The 22,123-nt window shown below is 43.1% G+C and overlaps 1 protein-coding gene across 1 annotated transcript in view; it reads left to right on the forward strand.

Moving 5' to 3' along the window:
- Positions 1-3,640: 3,640 nt before the first annotated feature.
- Positions 3,641-22,123, forward strand: part of LOC126236851 (uncharacterized) — a 35,642-nt gene continuing 17,159 nt past the window's right edge. Inside the window, exons 1-3 of the mRNA XM_049946465.1 lie at positions 3,641-3,735; positions 18,702-18,798; positions 21,621-21,701. Coding sequence (XP_049802422.1) covers positions 3,641-3,735; positions 18,702-18,798; positions 21,621-21,701 — 273 coding nt within the window. The remainder of the gene's footprint in view (positions 3,736-18,701; positions 18,799-21,620; positions 21,702-22,123) is intronic.

Consider the following 22,123-nt stretch of genomic DNA (forward strand, 5'->3'; position numbering starts at 1 on the left):
AAAACACTTTGTTACATTTTAGGACACAAATGTAAAATTGGCCAAGAAATTAACGCTACCGTCTAACGATGGGCTCACACCTGAAACTACTAATGGTACAATAAAGTCGTTTGTCAAAGCTCTTGTGGGTGGTGGCAGTATTTCCTACAGTGTACGTGGCTTCGGTGTTTTACTTCAGCCACTTAAAAATCCGCATATATTCAGCTGCCGCTTTATGCAGATAATGAATGGTGCGTCACAGAGTGTGACTCAGTTTTTCCTTGTCACAAACTGCAGTACAGTGTAACTGGCCAATTTATGGGGAAATAAGTTCCATCAAATGGTTCAAATGGCTCTGAGCACTATGGGACTCAACTGCTGTGGTTATCAGTCCCCTAGAACTTAGAACTACTTAAACCTAACTAACCTAAGGACATCACACACATCCATGCCCGAGGCAGGATTCGAACCTGCGACCGTAGCAGTCGCACGGTTCCGGACTGCGCGCCTAGAACCGCGAGACCACCGCGGCCGGCAAATAAGTTCCATGAAAGAGTAATTACTGTTATTGTTAAACCTTGTTGTGCCTATTGATATGCGCGTTTCAAAAGATTTCACCAAGTGTATCTTCACTGACTGCCATTCAGCGTTTTCATCATTCAAGAATTTGTAAAGATATTCAAGGAAATAGTTTTTTTTTAGTTTTAAGACTGTTTTGGGATAGCAAGGGTGTGTACTTGTTTTTTCTTCGTAACTAAGAATTTTTATCTTGTTTTTTAACTTTTAAAATTTGATTGTCACTTCCCTCAGCATGAACTGTTAAAGACATTACATTGTATGGTGCAAGTTTAATACGTTCAATTTACTGAGTACTTGTTATAAAAATTTACTTTGAGAATCGGTTGATTAAAAATTTTAAGGGTAATAGACCACTCACACCTCAGCCCAATCCTACCACTCCCTGTAGTGGCTTAAAATTGGTGGCAGAATGTGGTTGCAATATGGTGTGCCGTGTGTGGTAAACCCCTAATCTGCGTTATGTAAGTATCGCTTCACTGTATAGAATGTGCTGCTCAACGGGTACTTTTTGACTGTCTTTTTTAAATAATATTGTTTTAAGAATCTCTTTGATTTCCTTGGACAGTTTGTTATACAGTTTTACTCTTAGGTAGATTCAGCCTAGATCTTGTTCTGTGATTGCAGACAGTGCTACTCCTGATTACTACTGTTATGGCCATCTTCTGTAGTTTGAAATCTGTGTTCATATTCTGTGCATTTGTTACCCAGAAAAAAATACCATTGCTAAGAACTGGATGTACTTTTCAGTAGAATGTAACTAAAAGACACTGCCTGTCACACACTGGAGACAGTAGCCGGCCTTGTAGCCGAGTCGTTCTAGGCGCTTCAGTCCAGAACCGCGCTGCTGCTATGGTCGCAGGTTTGAGTCCTACCTCGGGCATGGATGTGTATGATGTCCTTAGGTTACTTAGGTTTCAGTAGTTCTAAGTCTCGGAGACTGATGACGTCAGATGTTAAGTCCAATAGTGCTTAGAGCCATTTGAACCATTTGAACTGATGACAGTACTCAAAGGGTATAATACAGTGATGACCCTTTGTTTGCCAGCAGCTTTGTGCGCTCACACCGTTTCAAATGAGAATCAATGTTATTTCCTAGAACATGAAGTATACACTAATCAGCCAGAACTATCTATACAAACCCTTCCAGGTGAAAGTAGCGCCACCTGACGAGGAATGCTGCTAGTCAAACACATGCACAGTGCATGTAATAGTGAGCATGCTGTCAGTTTGTAGAATGGGAAGGAGCGCGATCCATCTGAGTTTGACCGAGGGCAGACTGCGATGTCTCAGAGACTCGTCAGAAGCATTTCGTAAAACTATGAATTCTCGGGTGTCCGAGGAGTGTTGGTAAGTGTCTTCAACACGAGGCGAAACCAATATGAAACCGCTCCCAGACGTCGTGGTGGTTGGGCGGCCACAGCTCATTAAAGATGTCGGACGTCTTTGACTGGACAGACTGGTAAAACAGGACAGGTAGCGAAGGGAACTAACATCAGACGTTACACCGGAGAAAGTTGGTCTGAATGCACCGTCCACGAAAGTCACCTAACGAGGGGCCTCCGCATCCAACGACTCAAGCAAGTGCCAATGTTCGCACCACGACAATGGCAACTACGACTGAAATGGTCAAGTGACCATCGGCACTGGACGATGGCGCATTGGCAGAGCGTTGTATCGCGTTACGAATCCAGATACCTTCTTCATCATATCGTCGTCTTCCAGGGGAACAGCTCCTTGACATCTGTACTGAGGGAGGGAGACAAGCTGTCGGCAGTTCCGTTGTGCTCTAGGAACCATTCACGTCGCATCAGTGGGTCCACTGGAGTTGGTACATGGCACCATGACGGCCGGGGAGTAGTGTACACTGGTTGCAGGCCACGTACACCCCTTCGTGATGATCATCTTTCCCGACGGCAGTGGTGTTTTTCGGCAAATTACTGTGCCATGCCACAGGGCCACGAGTGTGACGGAGTGATTGGAGGAACACATTAACGCGTTTCATTTGATGTGTTGGCCAGATCTGATCTTGATCGAACACATCCGGTAAGTGATTGAACACAGCGTCAGAACTCATCCCTCCCTTCCCGGAGTTTACGGGGATTAAGTGAACTGTGTGTGCAGATGTAGTGCCAGCTCTCTCCAGCGACCTATCAAGGCCGCATTCTTCCATGCCTCGACGCGCGTCGCCGCTGTTATCCGTGTCAGAAATGCACATACCAGCTGTTAGGTAGGTAGCAATAATGTTCTGGCTGATTAGTGTATCTTATCTTTACTGTATCTATCCTATCTGCACGGTATAATCTGAACCTGTCGTCAACTGCACCTCTTGTTTGGTTGGCAGGAGGGCCAACACCGTGTTACTAGAGGAGGCCGAAAGGCACGCGTTTTAGCTCACGCAGGCTGGCGTGAGGTCTGGAACAGGACAAGGAAATTAGAATTTAGAAAAACGGACGTATCTGGTGGAATACTTAATTTTAATCCGTTAATGGTGAACGTCGGGCTTGACGGTACATGATTCAAAATCGATAGTAACTGATAATGGCGCCTTGCTAGGTCGTAGAAAATGACGTAGCTGAAGGCTATGCTAAACTATCGTCTCGGCAAATGAGAGCGTATTTTGTCAGTGAACCATCGCTAGCAAAGTCGGCTGTACAACTGGGGCGAGTGCTAGGAAGTCTCTCTAGACCTGCCGTGTGGCGGCGCTCGGTCTGCAATCACTGATAGTGGCGACACGCGGGTCCGACGTATACCAACGGACCGCGGCCGATTTAAAGGCTACCACCTAGCAAGTGTGGTGTCTGGCGGTGACACCACACCTCTCATTCCTAATGCTTCTACGTTATTCAATAAAATCTTTTGGGCATCAGTATCAAAAGCCTGAAGGTAAACAAGGCGGTGACGAGCAGCGAGTAGCGTTGGGAAACACTAGGCTCGACCGTGTAAGGGCAGGGAACGGAGCGCGCGGCGCGTTGTGTTATCTCCAAAAGCCGTGACGTCAGGGCGCAACCTGCAGGCTGCACATCCGGGTGCGAGCGGCGATATATAGCCGCGGCCGCTGGGGGCGCATCTCACTGTCGCAGTCATGGCAGCCGTGTCTGCGGTGCTCAGCGCCGCGCTGGCTCTGCTCGCCGCTTACAACAGCGCGCACGCCGCCCAGAGGTTCAACTACACCACCAGGTACACATAGGTTACGGCCCCACACAGTCACTACGTTTACAGATTCCATGCTCCACTCTGATTGCTCGTACAAACTCTCCGGTAGTGTGTTGTCTGTTTGCTTTCATCTCGGCGTCTTTGCCGACACTTGTTTAATTATTTTTCTGACGATTGGCCTCCTGCTGGCTGCATTGCTGGCGGCCAACAATAGAGTGTGAATCTTTGACAATGCCAGTCACTCGTTCTCGCGAAATGACAGAAAAATCATTCAACAAACATCCGGCAAAGATGCTGATATAACAGCTCCACACTTCACGATCAAATACATGACTCGCTCGACGAAAGATGCACACCTAAAAACTGTAAAGCTGTACAGCACACACACCAATACTCAAAAAACGGAATAGGAACACTGCGCTTAATTACGGACCCTAATCACTGACGTATAGTTAAAGTAGGATTTTGGAACACATATTGCCGCACGGGATTAGCCGAGCGGTCTAAGGTGCTGCTGTCATGGACTGTGCGGCTGATCCCGGCGGAGGTTCGAGACCTCCCTCGGGCATGGGTGTGTGTGTTTGTCCTTAGGATAATTTAGGTTAAGTAGTGTGTAAGCTTAGGGACTGATGACCTTAGCAGTCAAGTCCGAGAAGATTTCACACACATTTGAACATTTTTGGAACATATATTGTGTTCGAATTACATCGAAGAAATCGAGCTATTGATACGTAGCACGGAATCAGGAGATACCGTTCTTGTGAAGCACAACTATTTCCTTTCTCTTCACGAGTGACATATGAAGGGTAACTCAAACTCATCACATACTTCCAAATTTCCAGGAGGCTTTTAACACCGTTTCTTACAAGCAACTCCTAAGCAAAATGCTTGACTATGACATTACGTTTCTTTCATGCGACAGGATTCCTAGTTACCTCTCAGAAAGTTCACAGTAAGCAACAACTGACGGAAAGTCGTCTAGTATTACGGGAAGTAGTATCTCTATAATGATTTAGGAGACAATCTAAACAGCCATCTTAAACCTTTTACCGTCTAGTCAAGTAATGGGATGATCGAAACTAATTTAAAATAGTCATGACACCTGCATTTGCGAAAAATGTCAATTCTTTCTGACTAGGGAAAAGCGTAACAACATCCACATTACTACTGAAAGAAATCAGTTGAATTACGGTTCTTGTACATATTGTGTATTACCCGTCTTTCCCTACAGGTTACTCCTGTTTTTCACGAAATTTCGAACATCTTACACCATTCTACATCATCTAACGGTTTTTCCAGGACGGCGAATTCTATGTGTGTCTTCAGTTTTCTTCATCCTTCCTTCCGTTACCGAGCGCAGCTTTAGAATTGTATTGTATTGTATGTTAACTGGGGACCTAGAAACGACGGAGAGGCTCCGTCCCCGACGCAGCCGCAGCGGTCCACAACCCCACGATGACTACCGCAGTTCACTTCACCCCTCCGCCGCCCCACGCCGAACCCAGCGTTATTGTGCGGTTCGGCCCCCGGTGGACCCCCCAGGAAACGTCTCACACCAGACGAGTGTAACCCCTATGTTTGCGTCGTAGAGTAATGGTGGTGTACGCGTACGTGGAGAACTTGTTTGCGCAGCAATCGCCGACATAGTGTAACTGAGGCGGAATAAGAGGAACCAGCCCGCATTCGCCGAGGCAGATGGAAAACCGCCTAAAAGCCATCCACGGACCGTCCGGTTCACCGGACCTCGACACGAATCCGCCGGACGGATTCGTGCCGGGGACCAGGTGCTCCTTCCCGCCCGGAAAGCCGTGCGTTAGACCGCACGGCCAACCTGGCGGGCTGAGCTTCATCTTTCCTAGGTCAAAATGATTTTTTTCCACTTTTATGTATATTCTTGTCAGCATCTTGGATGCATAATGGATAACCTGATATTTCGATAGTTCTCACTCGTATCTGACCGAGCTATCTTCGAATTTGTCGCCGGCCGCGGTGGTCTAGCGGTTCAGGCGCTCAGTCCGAAACCGCGCGACTGCTACGGTCGCAGGTTCGAATCCTGCCTCGGGCATGGATGTGTGTGATGTCCTTAGGTTAGTTAGGTTTAAGTAGTTCTACGTTCTAGGGGACTGATGACCACAGATGTTAAGTCCCATAGTGCTCAGAGCCATTTGAACCATTTTTCGAATTTGTGTGGAAAATTTCCCGAAAGTCTGATCTCAGATCGCCAGTCTGTTAGATTATAATCACCAATTCGAGTCGTCTCTTGATTTTCACTTCCCCTAATGATTTTAGAATATGTTATCTGTCCCTTCTGCTTTATTTGATCTCAAGTCTTCCAACGTTCTTCTGATTCTGACTCTAATACTGGATGTCATATGCCTCCGACATCGACTCAAGTTTCCTCTCCTACCATGTTTGATAACTCCGACTACACACAGAAGCCTCCAAGTGCTCTTTCCACGACGCTGCTCTATCCTCTGCGTTTAACACGGAAAATCCCATTGCACTAGCAATGTTTCCGCACTGACTTTCAGTTTCACCAAAGGTTGTTTTGACTTTCCTATATGCTGTGTCAGTCCTTCAGACTATCATTTCTTTTTCGATTTCTTCACATTTTCGTAGCAACCAAAAGAATGTACAAATGTGTGTTAAATCTTATGGGACTTAATTGATAAGGTCATCAGTCCCTAAGCTTACACACTACTTAACCTAAATTATCCTAAGGACAAACACACACACCCATTCCCGAGAGAGGACTCGAACCTTCGCCGGGACCAGCCGCACGGTCCTTGGCTGCAGCGCCGCTGACCGCTCGGCTAATCCCGCGCGGCTCATAGCAACCATTTTACCTTCGCTTCCCAGCACTTCTACACATTTGAGTGCTGTGTGATACATATAAGCCATGTGGAAGGACTTGTCAATTCTTTATGTACAGTGGAAAACTCTGTATTATTTTAAAACAATGAATTGCATCTTGTGTGGACGGGTAAGCTATACTTTTTCGGTCGTGCGCCATATTTTAGTATGAAGCGGAACAAGTCTACTACCATGGGGCACATCATATTTGGGTATTAAATGAAGTTCATTAATGTCTTAGGAATTTTACCATCCTGGAAATTTAAATTTGTGTTAGACTGCAGTAGTGTCTTTATAATATTTCTACTTTGTGTCACTTACTTGTAATTGACGTGTAGTGTAATAACAATGTAACAAATAGCCTTTTAAATACGGCACTGACAAGATTTCCAAGAACAGCACTTTTAAGTTTCAAAAGAAAATCTGCTCTTTTGCACATGGCCCTGTATTACCGTAGAACATTTTTCAAATTTGGAAAAATCTTACTTTTCCGGAATAAATTTTGGAATTTCAGAGACAGAATGCAGCACACATAAAGATAATGATATTCTCGCAGAATGGAATAAGAAAATATATTAAACTTCTTTCATTGGGTTTGCTAGAAGTGAAATTCTAAAATGCGTTCCCGGGTTAAATTGTTTCTCGTAGTGATTCTACTAGCCTTCACTTTCCTGGACACCAAAGTATATGCTGTGTCGTAGGTCACATGGGGAGAACGTAATGTGTCATCCTTGCCACATTATCATTCCTGCGCCTACATCCACATCTTTACCTGGATTAAAATTTCGAAACGAATCATGGCATAAGTAAGTGCATAGTTTCAGTATTTATTCATGTAACTTAATCCACAACCACGGAGCTCAGCCACCGTTGTTGTTGTTGTTGTTGTCTTCAGTCCTGAGACTACTTTGATGCAGCTCTCCATGCTACTCTATCCTGTGCAAGCTTCTTCATCTCCCGGTACCTCCTGCAGCCTACATCCTTCTGAATCTGCTTAGTGTATTCATCTCTTTGCCTCCCTCTACGACTTTTACCCTCCACTCTGCCCTCCAATACTTATTTGGTGATCCCTTGATACATTAGAACATGTCCTACCAAACCGATCTCTTCTTCTAGTCAAGTTGCGCCACAAGCTCCTCTTCTCCACAATCCTATTAAATACCACCTCATTAGTTATGTGATCTACCCATCTAATGTTCAGCATTCTTCTCTAGCACCAAATTTCGAAAGCATATATTCTCTTCTAGTCCAAACTATTTATCGTCCATGTTTCACTTCCATACATGGCTACACTCCATACAAATACTTTCAGAAACGACTTCCTGACACTTACATCTATACTCGATGTTAACAAATTTCTCTTCTTCAGAAATGCTTTCCTCAACATAGCCAGCCTACATTTTATATCCTCTCTGCTTCGACCATCATCCCCAAATAGCAAAACTCCTTTACCACTTTAAGCGTCTCATTTCCTAATCTAATTCCCACAGCATCACCCGATTTAAATCGACTACATTCCATTATCCTCGTTTTGATTTTGTTGATGTTCATCTTATATCCTCCTTTCAAGACACTGTCCATGCCGTTGAACTGCTCTTCCAAGTCCTTTGCTGTCTCTGACAGAATTACAATGTCATCGGCGAACCTCAAAGTATTTATTTCTTCTCCATGGACTTTAATACCTACTCCGAATTTTTCTTTTGTTTCCTTTACTGCTTGCTCAATATACAGATTGAATAACATCGGGAATAGGCTACAACCCTGTCTCACTCCCTTCCAAACCGCTGCTTTCCTTTCATGCCCCTCGATTCTTATAACCGCCATCTGGTTTCTGTACAAATTGTGAATAGCCTTTCGTTTCCTGTATTTTACCTCTGCCACCTTTAGAATTTGAAAGAGAGTATTCCAGACAACATTGTCAAAAGCTTTCTGTAAGTCTACAAATGTTAGAAATGTAGGTTTGCCTTTCCTTAATCTATTTTCTAAGATAAGACGTAGGGTGAGTATTTCCTCACGTGTTCCAACATTTCTGCGCAATCCAAACTGATCTTCGCCGAGGTCGGCTTTTACCAGTTTTTCCATTCGTCTGTAAAGAATTCGCATTAGTATTTTACAGCTGTGACTTATTAAACTGATAGTTCGGTAATTTTCACATCTGTCAACACCTGCTTTCTTTGGGATTGGAATTATTATATTCTTCTTGAAGTCTGAGGGAATTTCACCTGTCTCATACATCTTGCTCACCAGATGGTAGAGTTTTGTCAGGACTGGCTCTCCCAAGGCCATCAGTAGTTCTAATGGAATGTTGTCTACTCCCAGGGCCTTGTTTCGACTCAGGTCTTTCAGTTCTCTGTCAAACTCTTAACGTAGTATCGTATTTCCCATTTCATCTTCATCTACATCCTCTTCCATTTCCATAATATTGTCCTCAAGTACATCGCCCTTGTATAGACCCTCTATATACTTCTTCCACCTTTCTGCTTTCCCTTCTTTGCTTAGAACTAGGTTTCCATCTGAGCTCTTGATATTCATACAAGTGGCTCTCTTTTCTCCAAAGGTCTCTTTAATTTTCCTGTAGGCAGTATCTATCTTACCCCTAGAGAGATAAGCCTCTACATCCTTACATTTGCCCTCTAGCCATCCCTGCTTAGCCATTTTGCACTTCCTGTCGATCTCATTTTTGAGACGTTTGTATTCCCTTTTGCCTGCTTCATTTACTGCATTTTTATATTTTCTCCTTTCATCAATTAAATTCAATATTTCTTCTGTTACCGAAGGATTTCTACTAGCCCTCGTCTTTTTACCTACTTGATCCTCTGCTGCCTTCACTACTTCATCCCTCAGAGCTACCTATTCCTCTTCTACTGTATTTCTTTCCCCCATTCCTGTCAATTGTTCCCTTATGCTCTCCCTGAAACTCTGTACAACATCTGGTTTAGTCAGTTTATCCAGGTCCCATCTCCTTAACTTCCCACCTTTTTGCAGTTTCTTCAGTTTTAATCTACAGTTCATAACCAATAGATTGTGGTTAGAGTCCACATCTGCCCCTGGATATGTCTCACAATTTAAAACCTGGTTCTTAAATCTCTGTCTTACCATTATATAATCTATCTGATACCTTCTAGTATCTCCAGGATTCTTCCACGTATACAACCTTCATTTATGAGTCTTGAACCAAGTGTTAGCTATGATTAAGTTATGCTCTGTGCAAAATTCTACCAGACGGCTTCTTCTTTCATTTCTCTCCCCCAATCGATATTCACCCACTATGTTTCCTTCTCTCCCTTTTCCTACTCTCGAATTCCAGTTACCCATGACTTAAATTTTCGTCTCAATTCACTACCTGAATAACTTATTTTATCTCATTATACATTTCATCTATTTCTTCATTATCTGCAGAACTAGTTGGCATATAAACTTGTACTACTGTAGTAGGCATGGGCTTTGTGTCTATCGTGGCCACAATAATACATTCACTATGCTGTTGGTAGTAGCTTACCCTCACTCCTATTTTTTATTCATTATTAAACCTTCTCCTGCATTACCCCTATTTTATATTTTTATTTATATTCACCTGACCAAAAGTCTTGTTCCTCCTGCCACCGAACTTCACTAATTCCCACTGTATCATACTTCAACCTATCCATTTCCCTTTTTAAATTTTCTAACCTACCTGCCCGATTAAGGATTCTGACATTCCACGCTCCGATCCGTAGAACGCCAGTTTTCTTTCTCCTGATAACGACGTCCTCTTGAGTAGTCCCCGCCCGGAGATCCGAATGGGGGACTATTTTACCTCCGGAATATTTTACCCAAGAGGACGCCATCGTCATTTAACCATACAGTAAAGCTGCATGCCCTCGGGAAAAATTACGGCTGTAGTTTCCCCTTGCTTTCAGCCGTTCGCAGTACCAGCACAGCAAGGCCGTTTTGGTTAGTGTTGCAAGGCCAGATCAGTCAATCATCCAGACTGTTGCCCCTGCAACTACTGAAAAGGCTGCTTCCCCTGTTCAGGAACGACACGTTTGTCTGGCCTCTCAACAGATACCCCTCCGTTGTGGTTGCACCTACGGTACGGCCATCTGTATCGCTGAGGCACGGAAGCCTCCCCACCAACGGCAAGGTCTATGGTTCATGGGCGTAGGCAGTCACCGTTAACAAGCACAATATAACAAATTGTATTTAGTTCCGTTATGTGGTTTCTTTATGGAGTGAGAAGACAGCAATGAGTTACACAGATGCCTGTAAGCAGACGTTGTTCTCACCCTCCAGAACTTTAGTACACGCCGTAACAATATCTATCCTTTGCCACACATTAAAAAATGTGTCTACAACTTTTTGTAATATAGCTCACATATTATACAACAAAATATTTCTGCCTGTGCTGAAGCCGGACGTAGGATTATGTTTAAAGATGGAGACTCAGACACCATGATTTCCTCGGATTTTCAAACTATAGAATGCAATCTGACGACATTTTGTAATGACAAATGAATCTGTTTTGAAATCAGACAGCCCATTCGTAACAGAAAGCACATGAGCTCAACTTCTGTGTAACCCGACATTATAAAATTTACCACCTCGAGTCTTTTGTCACACTGTGTGTATGTTTATAACCATCGCTCACCCTCAGAATCTTTGCTTTCGGATCTGCTTGGTCTTTTGAGGAAAGGTTTGCAGGTGCATGCTCATAATCCCTTGATATTAGGGCTATTTGTCTTTATCGTCAATACCGAAGCGAAAGATTCGTAACAACATCGAAATCTTTTTTATACTTTTGCAGTAATTTCTACAGGCCTTCGTTCTTTTTTGAGCTTCTGTCTGTATTGGAGTTCCAGCACTAGGCCTCGATTATTGTGTAGAGTCATCGGTTCCAGCAACAGGTGGTGCGTTATTGCTTGTGCCGATGCTTCATGTCCTTCTGCCTCCAGTACTGATGTTTACACTAGGTCGGGCACACTTTGAGGAAGTTGAGACTGTAATTTGATTGTTTTAAGCAGCTTTTAATACAAATTTCCTCCTCTCATTAATGACCATGTCTTCATGTCTTGGTACTATATGAAATATTCTGTTTATCCTCAATCTGTCCTCGTTATTAGCAAGGAAAGCTTCTCTCTATACTGTATATATTGTGTGTCCGCAGCAAAACAGTAGCATGGAGGTAAAATTTTTCGATCTGCCTCGTCGCATCCAAGTTTTGATGGTACGATCCCTGCACCGTCAATGGGATGCAACCACAAGGCTTCGTTGGCTGTTCTTTCCGGAGGAACTTCGCGGGCCGTCCTCTACAGCGAAACATACTGCTAGCGCTATGGCAGTGATACTTTTGTTACAAGGCTTTGACTCTGTCACTCTTCAGCCGACCGCACACACCTTCCTATTTTTTTCTTATGACCAGGCCTTAGAAACATGTAGTACTGACAATCTCAGTCTCTTGAAGTGAAAAAATCTCTAGGGTAGGTTGACCGGTTTTGCATTATGACACTAGAAGATGACTCCGGATCTTGTAGTGAGACTTGAATGCGCCACTATTTTGGTGTCATTCTATAAAAGCTCTAGGGTAGGTTGACCGGTTTTGCATTATGGCACTAGAATATGACTCCGGATCTTGTAGTCAGACTTGAATGCGCCACTATTTTGGTGTCATTCTATTTCTTCGTCCCTTCTTACCATACGTACAGTCTTCAATAATCTATGATAAGTACTATAATATCCAGTGATATCTGTCCCCGACATTGAATGCTAACCTTTTCTGTAAATAGTAGCATATATGTGACTACGTTGTTCTGTCACCTGCCACAGTTTTTATACATTCTTTTTATATCTTTTGTTGACTGTTGAATTGGGGGAGGGGACCGAACAGCGAGGTCATCAGTCCCATTGGGTTAGGGAAGGATGGAGAAGGAAGTCGGCCGTGCCCTTTCAAAGCAACCATATCTCATTTGCCTGAAGCGATTTAGGGAAATCATGGAAAACCTAAATCAGGATGTCCGGAAGATGGTTTGAACCGTCGTCCTCCCGAATGCGAGTCCAGTGTGCCAATCACTCGATTATCTTGACGTGTTTAGCATTCCTCGATTAGCGGCACATTTGTCCATTAAACTTGGAATATCTTTCTGTTGCACCACAATACAAATGCGTACTGTTGTGGCGTAACGAATAGCGCCGGAACAAGGAAGAAGAACGCAAGACCAGAGAAGGAGGTGAGACGACGTCGGCTAATAGCGCGCTGACCAGTAGCGGATCTAGCCAAAGGGGATATAAGCGCCGCTTCTGCCAGCCTTGGCTGGATGTTGATGGACAAGATTCGCAGGGTATTAGCACGGCCTGTCAGAGAGTGCTACAACAACACTTATTAGTGATCCACTAACTGTTTGTCGAACTTGCATGAACATGATATATAGCAGAGGACTCGGATTTATGTTGTGTGTCGCCTATCGCTTGTGACACCATTGTTATGTCAATGTCAATTATGGTCAATCTGCTGTATTGAAATAAAACTACTAATATTATTTGCTTGAACTGTTGTATAGTACAATCACCATCATAACTTTGAACCACTGTCCACTGAAGTTAAAAACGAACGAACTGGCACACGTTATAGATCCGCCTAACATCATCACAGAAATGAAATTAAAAGAACTGAAAAAAATTAAAAAACTTACAAGAAGTAACTGCATAGTATGTTTACCATTCGTAATCAATGTGAATTGCAGAAGTTGACAGCCTTACGTCATTATTAGAAACGAATCCAGCTTTCCTGTAGAACGTATCTGGGCAACAGGAACAAGTAATACTCAGTTTCAATTACAAAGATAAAATAATTTTCTTATGAACTCTATTCATATTACTATCAATCTCAGTTAAAAGAATCCATGGTATTCCTGTAGAGGGTAAGGATTTACCTAGAGAAAAGTCTTTAACTTGGATACGAAATAGACATCTGATTAATGTGTAACTTAACAGCACAATCCGGCACAACTAGGCACCTCGGGATCACACCTGGCTCATTTTTATATGTCTCTACACTGTTACCTGCAACAAGCATGGCCACCGTCCTTCTTTTCATCTTAGGTGGCAGAAAGTGTCAAAATAAAGGAGCGGGTCTTCCTTTCAGCTCAGCTGGCTGAGTGGAAAAAAAATAGCGGTGGAGCTCTTCCTTCCAGTGTGTTCGACGCGTGGCTCTTCTTTTCAGCTCGGGCGGGTGTGCTTCACTCACAATTACGACACAGTCGCACATTATCCAATATTGTCCCAATAATGGTGGTACCACAGGCGTGGTCTCTCCTGCTTACCTCTCACGGCCACTACAGCTGTGGTCCCCTCAACCTACCTGGCAACAGTAGCCAATGCCGATCTCTTGCCCTCCACCCAGCTGGCCAGCTGGCGGCTCTGCTCACTACAAACACGGGCACAGTCGATAGAGATCTCTCAGTCTGTGTACTTCGCGACTGGATGATGCCTGCTCCGTCACTGATGCCCTTCTCAGATATTTCGACGCCGCTGAGCCAGCGTAATAGCTCATAATCAGGTACTACAAGTGCATATGAACCGCCTATTCCGCCATTTTAACTGACCTACTTACACCATATTGAATTTATTCAGTAGCGCAAGTGTGCTTGAGACAAGTACAGGAACGCTCCCTAGAAGATGGGAGAGAGGACGTGAGGATGAGAGGCGAATGGGTACGGGTAACTTGGAGGGAAAGGGGCTAAGGTGACCTTCAGGGGAATGGGGAGGGTGAACATAAATGATACCTTGAAGGGGGTGGGGAATCGGACTATCGTGATACTGACAATGTCAGGTCATCTTGAACTGTCCTGAAAACTTCTACTCATGTTTGACGCTCGCTGTTTACTGCAGAGCGTTGTTTTTTGGTGCTACGTCAGAGTCAACTAATATTCGGCCGGCCGTTGTGGCCGAGCGGTTCTAGGCGCTTCAGTGTGGAAACGCGCGACCGCTACGGTCGCAGGTTCGAATTCTGCTTGGGCCTGGATGTGTGTGATGTCCTTAGGTCACTAAGATTTAATTAGTTCTAAGTTCTACGGGACTGATGACCTCAGATGTTAAGCCCCATAGTGCTCAGAGCCTTTTAAACCATTTTTTTGAAAATGTGCTGTCGGTCGCTCTGTTCAATTATGTAAACAATTTCGAAAAAACTTTAAACGAGAATACTCTAACCAAACTATGAGTCTGAAGTGAGACAGAACGGCATTTCCATCATCTTTGTACTATTTCACAAAGGGGGATGTTTTTTGTGATAATGAATCGAACGATTTTTTTACGAAAACGTTATTCTAGCCATGAAGATTTTACAGCTGCTGAAGATTGTCAGTGTTTGCAACAAATTTCCTGCTTAAAATCCTATTGACATAACCATGAATTGTAGATTGTCGTAGCGGTGCTAGGAAAGTACCAGAGCTCCAAGCGCTAATAGAGAGCACAGATGCTCAACTTGTTATAGGCACTGAAAGCTGGCTAAAGCTGGATATAAACTCAACCGAAATTTTTGCGAAGAACCTAACGGTGTTCCGAAAGGATAGGCTATACACGGTTGGCAGAGGCGTGTTTGTTGCTGTCAGAATTAATTTAAATGGCGCGAAATTGAAGTAGATACTTCCTGTGAGTTAGTATGGGCAGAGGTCATTGTTGGCAACCGGAATAAAAAAATAATTGGATGCTTTTACCGACCTCCCAATTCAGATGATACAGTTGCTGAAAGGTTCAAAGAAAACTTGAGTTTGATTTCAAACACGTACCCGAATCATACGATAATAGTTGGTGGTCACTTTAATTTAGCCTCGATATGTTGGCGAAAATACATGTTTAATTCCAGAGGTACACATAAAATGCCATCCGAAATTGTGCTAAACGCATTCTCTGAAAATTATCTCGAGCAATTAGTTCATGAGCCCACGCGAATAGTAAACGGTTGTGAAAACACACTTGACCTCTAAGCAACAAATAATCCTGAGTTAATAACGAGCATCAAAGCCCATTCAGGGATTAGTGAACACAGGGCTGTCGTAGCAAGACTGAATATTTTAATCCCCAAATCCTCGAAAAATAAGCGAAAAATATACATATTGAAAAAAGTAGATAAAATTTCACTTTACGCGTTCCTGAACGCAATCTCCACTCATTCCAAATTAATAATATAAGTGTGGACGAGATGTGGCTAAAATTCAAAGAAATAATATCGGCAGCAATTGAGAGATTTATAGCAAATAAATTAACAAACGACGGAGCATATCCTCCTTGGTACACAAAACGGGTTAGAACACTGTGAGAAACAACGAAACAAACATGCCAAATTTAAACAGACTAAAAATACCCATGATTGGCGATCCTTTACAGAAGCTCGAAATTTAGAGCGGACTTCAACGCGAGATGCTTATGGCAGATCCCACAACGAAACTTTGTCTCTAAACCTGGCAGAAAATCCAAAGCGATTCTGGTCGTATGTAGAGTATGATAGCGGCTACAAACAATCAATTCCTTGTCTGCGCGATAGTAATGGAGATACCATCGAGGACAGTGCTGCCAAAGCAGAGTTACTAAACATAGCCTTCCAAATGCCTTCACAGAAGAAGACGAAGTAATTATTCCAGAATTCGAATCGAGAACAGCTGCCAACATTAGTAACGTAGAAGTAAATATCCTAGGAGTAGAGAAGCAACTTGAATCACTTATTAAAAGTAAGTCTTCTGGTGCAGACTGTATACCAATTAGGTTCCTTTCGGAGTACGCTGATGCATTAGCTCCGCACTTAACAATCGTATACAACCGTTCGCTCGACGAAAGATCCTTACCCAAAGACTGGAAAGTTGCATAGGTCACACCAATATTCAAGACAGGTAGTAGGAGTAATCCACTAAATTACAGGCCAGTATCGGCATAGGTCACACCAATATTCAAGAAAGGTAGTAGGAGTAAACCACTAAATTACAGGCCTATATCGTTAACGTTGATATGCAGCATGGTTTTAGAACATATGTTGTGTTCGAACGTAATGAATTACCTCGAAGAAAATGGTTTATTGACACACAGTCTACTTGGGTTTAGAAAACATCGTTCTTGTGAAACACAACTAGCTATTTATTCACATGAAGTGCTGAGTGCTATTGGCAAGGGATTTCAGATAGATTACGTATTTCTGGATTTCCGGAAGGCTTTTGTCACTGTACCACACAAGCGGCTCGCAGTGAAATTGCGTGCTTATGGAATATCGTCTCAGTTATGTGACTGGATCTGTGATTTCCTGTCAGAGATGTCACAGTTCGTCGTAATTGATGGAAATTCATCGAGTAAAACAGAAGTGATTTCTGGCGTTCCTCAAGGTAGTGTCACAGGCCCTTTGCTGTTCCTTATCTATATAAACGATTTGGGAGACGGTCTGAGCAGCCGTCTTCGGTTGTTTGCAGATGACGCTGTCGTTTATCGACTAATAAAGTCATCAGAAGATCAAAACAAACTGCATAACGATTTAGAAGAATTATCGAAATGGTGCGAATAGTGGCAATTGACCTTAAATAACGAAATGTATGAGGTTATCCACATGAGTGCTAGAAAGAACGCGTTAAACGATAAATCAGTCTAATTTAAAAGCCGTAAATTCAACTAAATACATAGGAATTACAATTACGAACAATTTAAATTGGAAGAAACACATAGAATATGTTGTGGGGACGGCTAACCAAAGACTGCGTTTCATTGGCAGGACACTTAGAAAATGTAACAGACCTACTAAGGAGACTGCCTACACTACGCTTGTCCGTCCTCTTTTAGAATACTGTTGCGCGGTGTGGAATACTTACCAGATAGGACTGACTGAGTACATCGAAAAACTTCAAAGAAAGGCAACACGCTTTGCATTATCTCGAAATATGGGAGATGGTTTCACAGAAATGATACAGGATTTGGGATGGACATCATTAAAAGAAAGGCATTTTTCGTTGAGCCAGAATGTTCTCACGAAATTCCAATCACCAACTTTCTCCTTCGAATGCGAAAATATTTTGCTGACACCGAATTACATAGGGAGGAACAATCACAAAGATAAAATAAGGAAAATCAGAGCTCGTACGGAAAGATATAGGTGTTCTTCCCATGCGCTACGAGATTGGAATAATAGAGAATTGTGAAGGTGGTTCGATGAACCCTCTGCCAGGCACTTAAATGTGATTTGCAGAGTATCCATGTAGATGAATATGTAGATGAATTTTTATTGCTGAAGCGCAGTAGCACTCAGACAAAACTCTTACATTACCATTTTGTTCCATTTGTGCTTTAATTGATAGCACTTTAGAAACAAGGTACTTTAAATCCTCATTAGGGATTTTGCAGAAATTTTCGAATTGTCCAGATTACTCTGTTATTAAGTCTACCAATAAGTGTGTGGCGCAATCTATGCACCTTCAACAACAAATTTCTATAGGAATATCATATAATCATAATGTGTAAATTAAAATGTATATTTAAATTTTAAAATGTACATTATGGCAAAAAATTACTTTTAACTGATTAATACTTACGCGCCACGCTTTTAAATAAGCGACACAATCAACAATCCTGTTCTCGTTTTCTTCTTCTGTTTTCAACGTAATTCCATACGACAGCACTGCGAAGTCAGCTGTACTTATAACGAGTTCTGAATAGATATCCATCTCGTAGAACTACGTAGCGACGAATTTTCTTAGTTCCCACAGTAAATCGATGCACGATAACGTGAGCATACTTGCATCAAAGAACTCGCCATTCGGCGAGTACTACCCGACACTACGCCATTCGATGAGCAATTACTCAATAACCGCCGAGTGCTGCACGTCCGGTGCTGGCTTTAGATGAGTTGGTGAACTGCAGTAGGGTTAGGTTTCAGCTTCTAGGCGTTTTTGCTGCTTTGATATCGACTTACGCACTATTTACATCTAAAGTTGCTTCGAACTTTAGGTGTCAAATACGGGCAACTTTACTGTCTTGGTGGTGGTCAGTGGAGAACAAAATATTTTCTTCCCTAACTTGTTTCCATCTCTACAAGCCTGTCTTATGCGAGAAGTTTCAGTGTGCTTTATTGCACTTCTGTGGAAGTGGCAAACAAAGAGCGTGATGTGACTGACGCAACGCTTGTGTGTTGGCAGCGACCTGTTTGACCACCTGGTGCAGCCGCTGTGCACAGAATCCCCGACCGACGATGCGTGCTACGGCTGCTTCACGCGCTACAGCATGATGGTTCAGGTAGTGTGCTTAGCTTGACAGACACAAAAAATGTTCCAACCTGTCAGAAGAAAAGAGATATCATATGAAATACAACCAAAATAATTTTTTGACAGCAAGTAAATCATTATAAACTGACCTTCAAGAGACAATAATTCAAACTACAAATAGTTAATTGACATTTGTATTTTCACCAACACTTACTTACTTACCTTATTATTTATTTTCCGTTAGCTTTCTAGCCACTGCGGAAACATTGTGGATAGAATAAAGTTACTACTGAAAATCTTGAACAGCTCCATTGCTACATACATTGCAGCATAATTTACCACTAAAATTTGTATGAAAATAAATTACAATTCCTAATTCTAATGCGTCCTGGTATCAGCAAACTCCTTTGAATACGTCAAGTGCAAATACGAATTAATTGCTCTGCTTATCTTCAGAGTTATCATTGGTTCCCTGTCAGGCAAACGTTGCTAAACTACACACATAAAAAAAGTTTTGCATCACCCCCGTTCCCAGAACTCCCGAAGATAGACTTTGACTGTGGATATTGTGTCACAGCCACAGTCACTTTGACTGTTCAGAGATGTTACTAAACCCGCCCAAAGATGTAAATAACCACGCATAAGCAGCGCCTATTAGACGGAGGGGCTCCGACAGCCGATCATTTCGAGTCAGTTCACCAACAAGGAGGTATACGGCTAGTGCTGTCTATAGTTCAACTATGCCTAGACGCTCAGTACCGCGGTTCGATCACATCCGCATTGTTACATTGTTCCAGAGAGTGTTTTCAACAAGGGAAGTGTCCCGGCTTCCTTGAATGAACCAAAGCGATATTGTTCGGACATGAAGTATATGCAGAGAGATAGTAACTATCGATGACATGCCTCGCTCACGCCGCCCAAGAGCTACAACTGCAGTGAATGACCGCTACCTACGGATTATGGCTCGGAGGAAATCTGACAGCAACGCCAACATGTTCAAGATTGCTTTTCGTGCAGCCACAGGTCCTCGTGTTACGACTCAAACCGTGCACAAAAGGCTGCATGATGCGCAAATCCCGACGTCCATGGCGAGGTCCATCATTGCAACAACGACACCGTGCAGTGCGATCCAGATGGGCCCAATAAAATGCCGAAAGGACCGCTCAGGATTTTCATCACGTTCTCTTCACCGATGAGTGTCGCATATGCCTTCAACCAGGCAATCATCGGAGACGTGTTTGGAGGCAACCCAGTCAAGCTGAACGCCTTACATACACTGTCCAAAGAGTGTGGCAAGACGAGGTTCCCTGATGCTTTAGGTTGGTATTGTATGGGCCCAACGTACGCCGCTGTTGGTCATGGAAGGCGCCGTAACAGCTGTACGATACGTGAATGCCCTCCTCCGACCGATAGGGCAACCATATCTGCAGCATATTGGCGAAGCATTCTTCTTCATGGACGACAGTTGGCGCTCCCATCGTGCACATCTCGTGAATGACTTCCTTCAGGATAACTACATCGCTCGAATACAGTGGCCAGCATGAACCCTATCGAACACGCCTCCAAGAGACTGAAAAGGGCTGTTTATGGACGACGTGACCCAACCACTCTTAGGTATCTACACCATATCGCCGTTGAGGAGTGGGACAATCTGGACCAACAGTACCTTGATAAACGTGTGGATAGTATGACACGACGAATACAGGAATGCATCAACGAAAGAGGACGTGCTACTTGGTATTAGAGGTACCGGTGTGTACAGCAATCTGGACCACCAACTCTGTAGGTCTTGCTGTATGGTGGTACAACATGCAATGTGTGGTTTTCATGAGCAATAAAAATGGCGGAAATGATTTAATGTTGATCTCTATTCCAATTTTTTTTGTACAGGTTCAGTAACTCTCGGAACCGAGGTGATGCAACACTTTTTTTGATGTATGTACATTATCTAATGGCACATAATAGAATTTGCCTTACCTGATCTTTCCTTTTTCTGAATTTTATTTACAAATGTAGCACTGCAACGGTACATCACTTCTGTATTGTGACAGTTAAAACTGCATTAATGAACATAGTCACAGGAACACAGTCCATCCACTACAACAACGGTGCATAAATCAGATAGTTGTCAATATAAAAAGACTGGTTAAAAGGAAAGCTCATTTTCCAGCTCCTCTGCTGTCCCCATAGGTTACTTTTATAGACGAAGCGTATCTTCTATTGTCAACTGTACCATGAAAATGTGTTTTATTGTACCAAATGACGACGCCAACCTTCCAACAGTCGGACATACAACAAACACTGAAACTACAGACATCGGTCCAGCAGAGAAACAAATTGCGTTAAAGCTTTCTGAGCTCCCTGAACATGAAGTACATTCCAGCTATTCTATTCAGTACTAACAACTTTCTTTGCTGTAGCTGAGTAAAACTTCTTTTTCTTCTTCCGTTTCACGGAAATTTTCGACCGTATGAACCATTCTGCCTCGAGACACTTAGTTCAGAATTTTACATTTTCGTTTCTCTTCCTTCTGCCTGAGCCGAAAGAGAGAAATCATATTTACTTAAAAAGTACTTTAGTGTAAACATCTTTGCTTTATCATATTTTCAACCGCGCGGGGTAGCCGCGCGCTCTAGGTCGTCTTGTCACGGTCCGCGCGGTTCCCCCCTTGGAGGTTCGACTCCTCCTTCGGGCATGGGTGTATGTGTCGTCCTTAGTGTAACTTAGGTTAAGTAGTGCGTAAGCTTAGGGACCAATGACCTCAGCAGTTTGGTCCCATAAGACCTTATAACAAATTTCCAAATTTTTTATCATATTTTCAGAGCAGAAATACAAGTACGTTTTCATTTACAGGCTCCGGAAGCATATGAAGAACTAAAAAAGTGCGCGAGAGAGTATCTGAATGGTACGTCATTCGCACAGTGTCAGGCAGTGGTGAGTCAACAAATAATTTACTTAATGATGACAGTACATAACTTTCATTGCATCATAGTGACCTTATACTCAGAATACAGCCACAGTGAGGCAGTTCCAAAGCGCTGTTCAGCCCATGCTCCATTACCCAAATTATTTTCTGCTATGCTTTGCTTTGAGCGTTTTATCAATTTACTCGAGTTCAAGGTTTGAATTTCGAACTATTCGTAAACAATGTTAACGCCGGTTCCCATCACACCACAGTAGTTAAGTGGTGTCAGGGTCGGGCTTGGCAAGCACTTCGATAGGTGACTATCTGGATCTTCTGAGCGCTGTTGGTAAGTGGGTTGCACTAAGCCCGTGTGACGCCAGTTCAGAAGCTACGTGACTAAGAAGTAGCCGCTCCGGTTACGAAAACTGACAACGGCTGGACGAGTGGTGTG

Source organism: Schistocerca nitens, chromosome 1, assembly GCF_023898315.1.
Source record: "Schistocerca nitens isolate TAMUIC-IGC-003100 chromosome 1, iqSchNite1.1, whole genome shotgun sequence".
NCBI classification, from domain to species: domain Eukaryota; kingdom Metazoa; phylum Arthropoda; class Insecta; order Orthoptera; family Acrididae; genus Schistocerca; species Schistocerca nitens.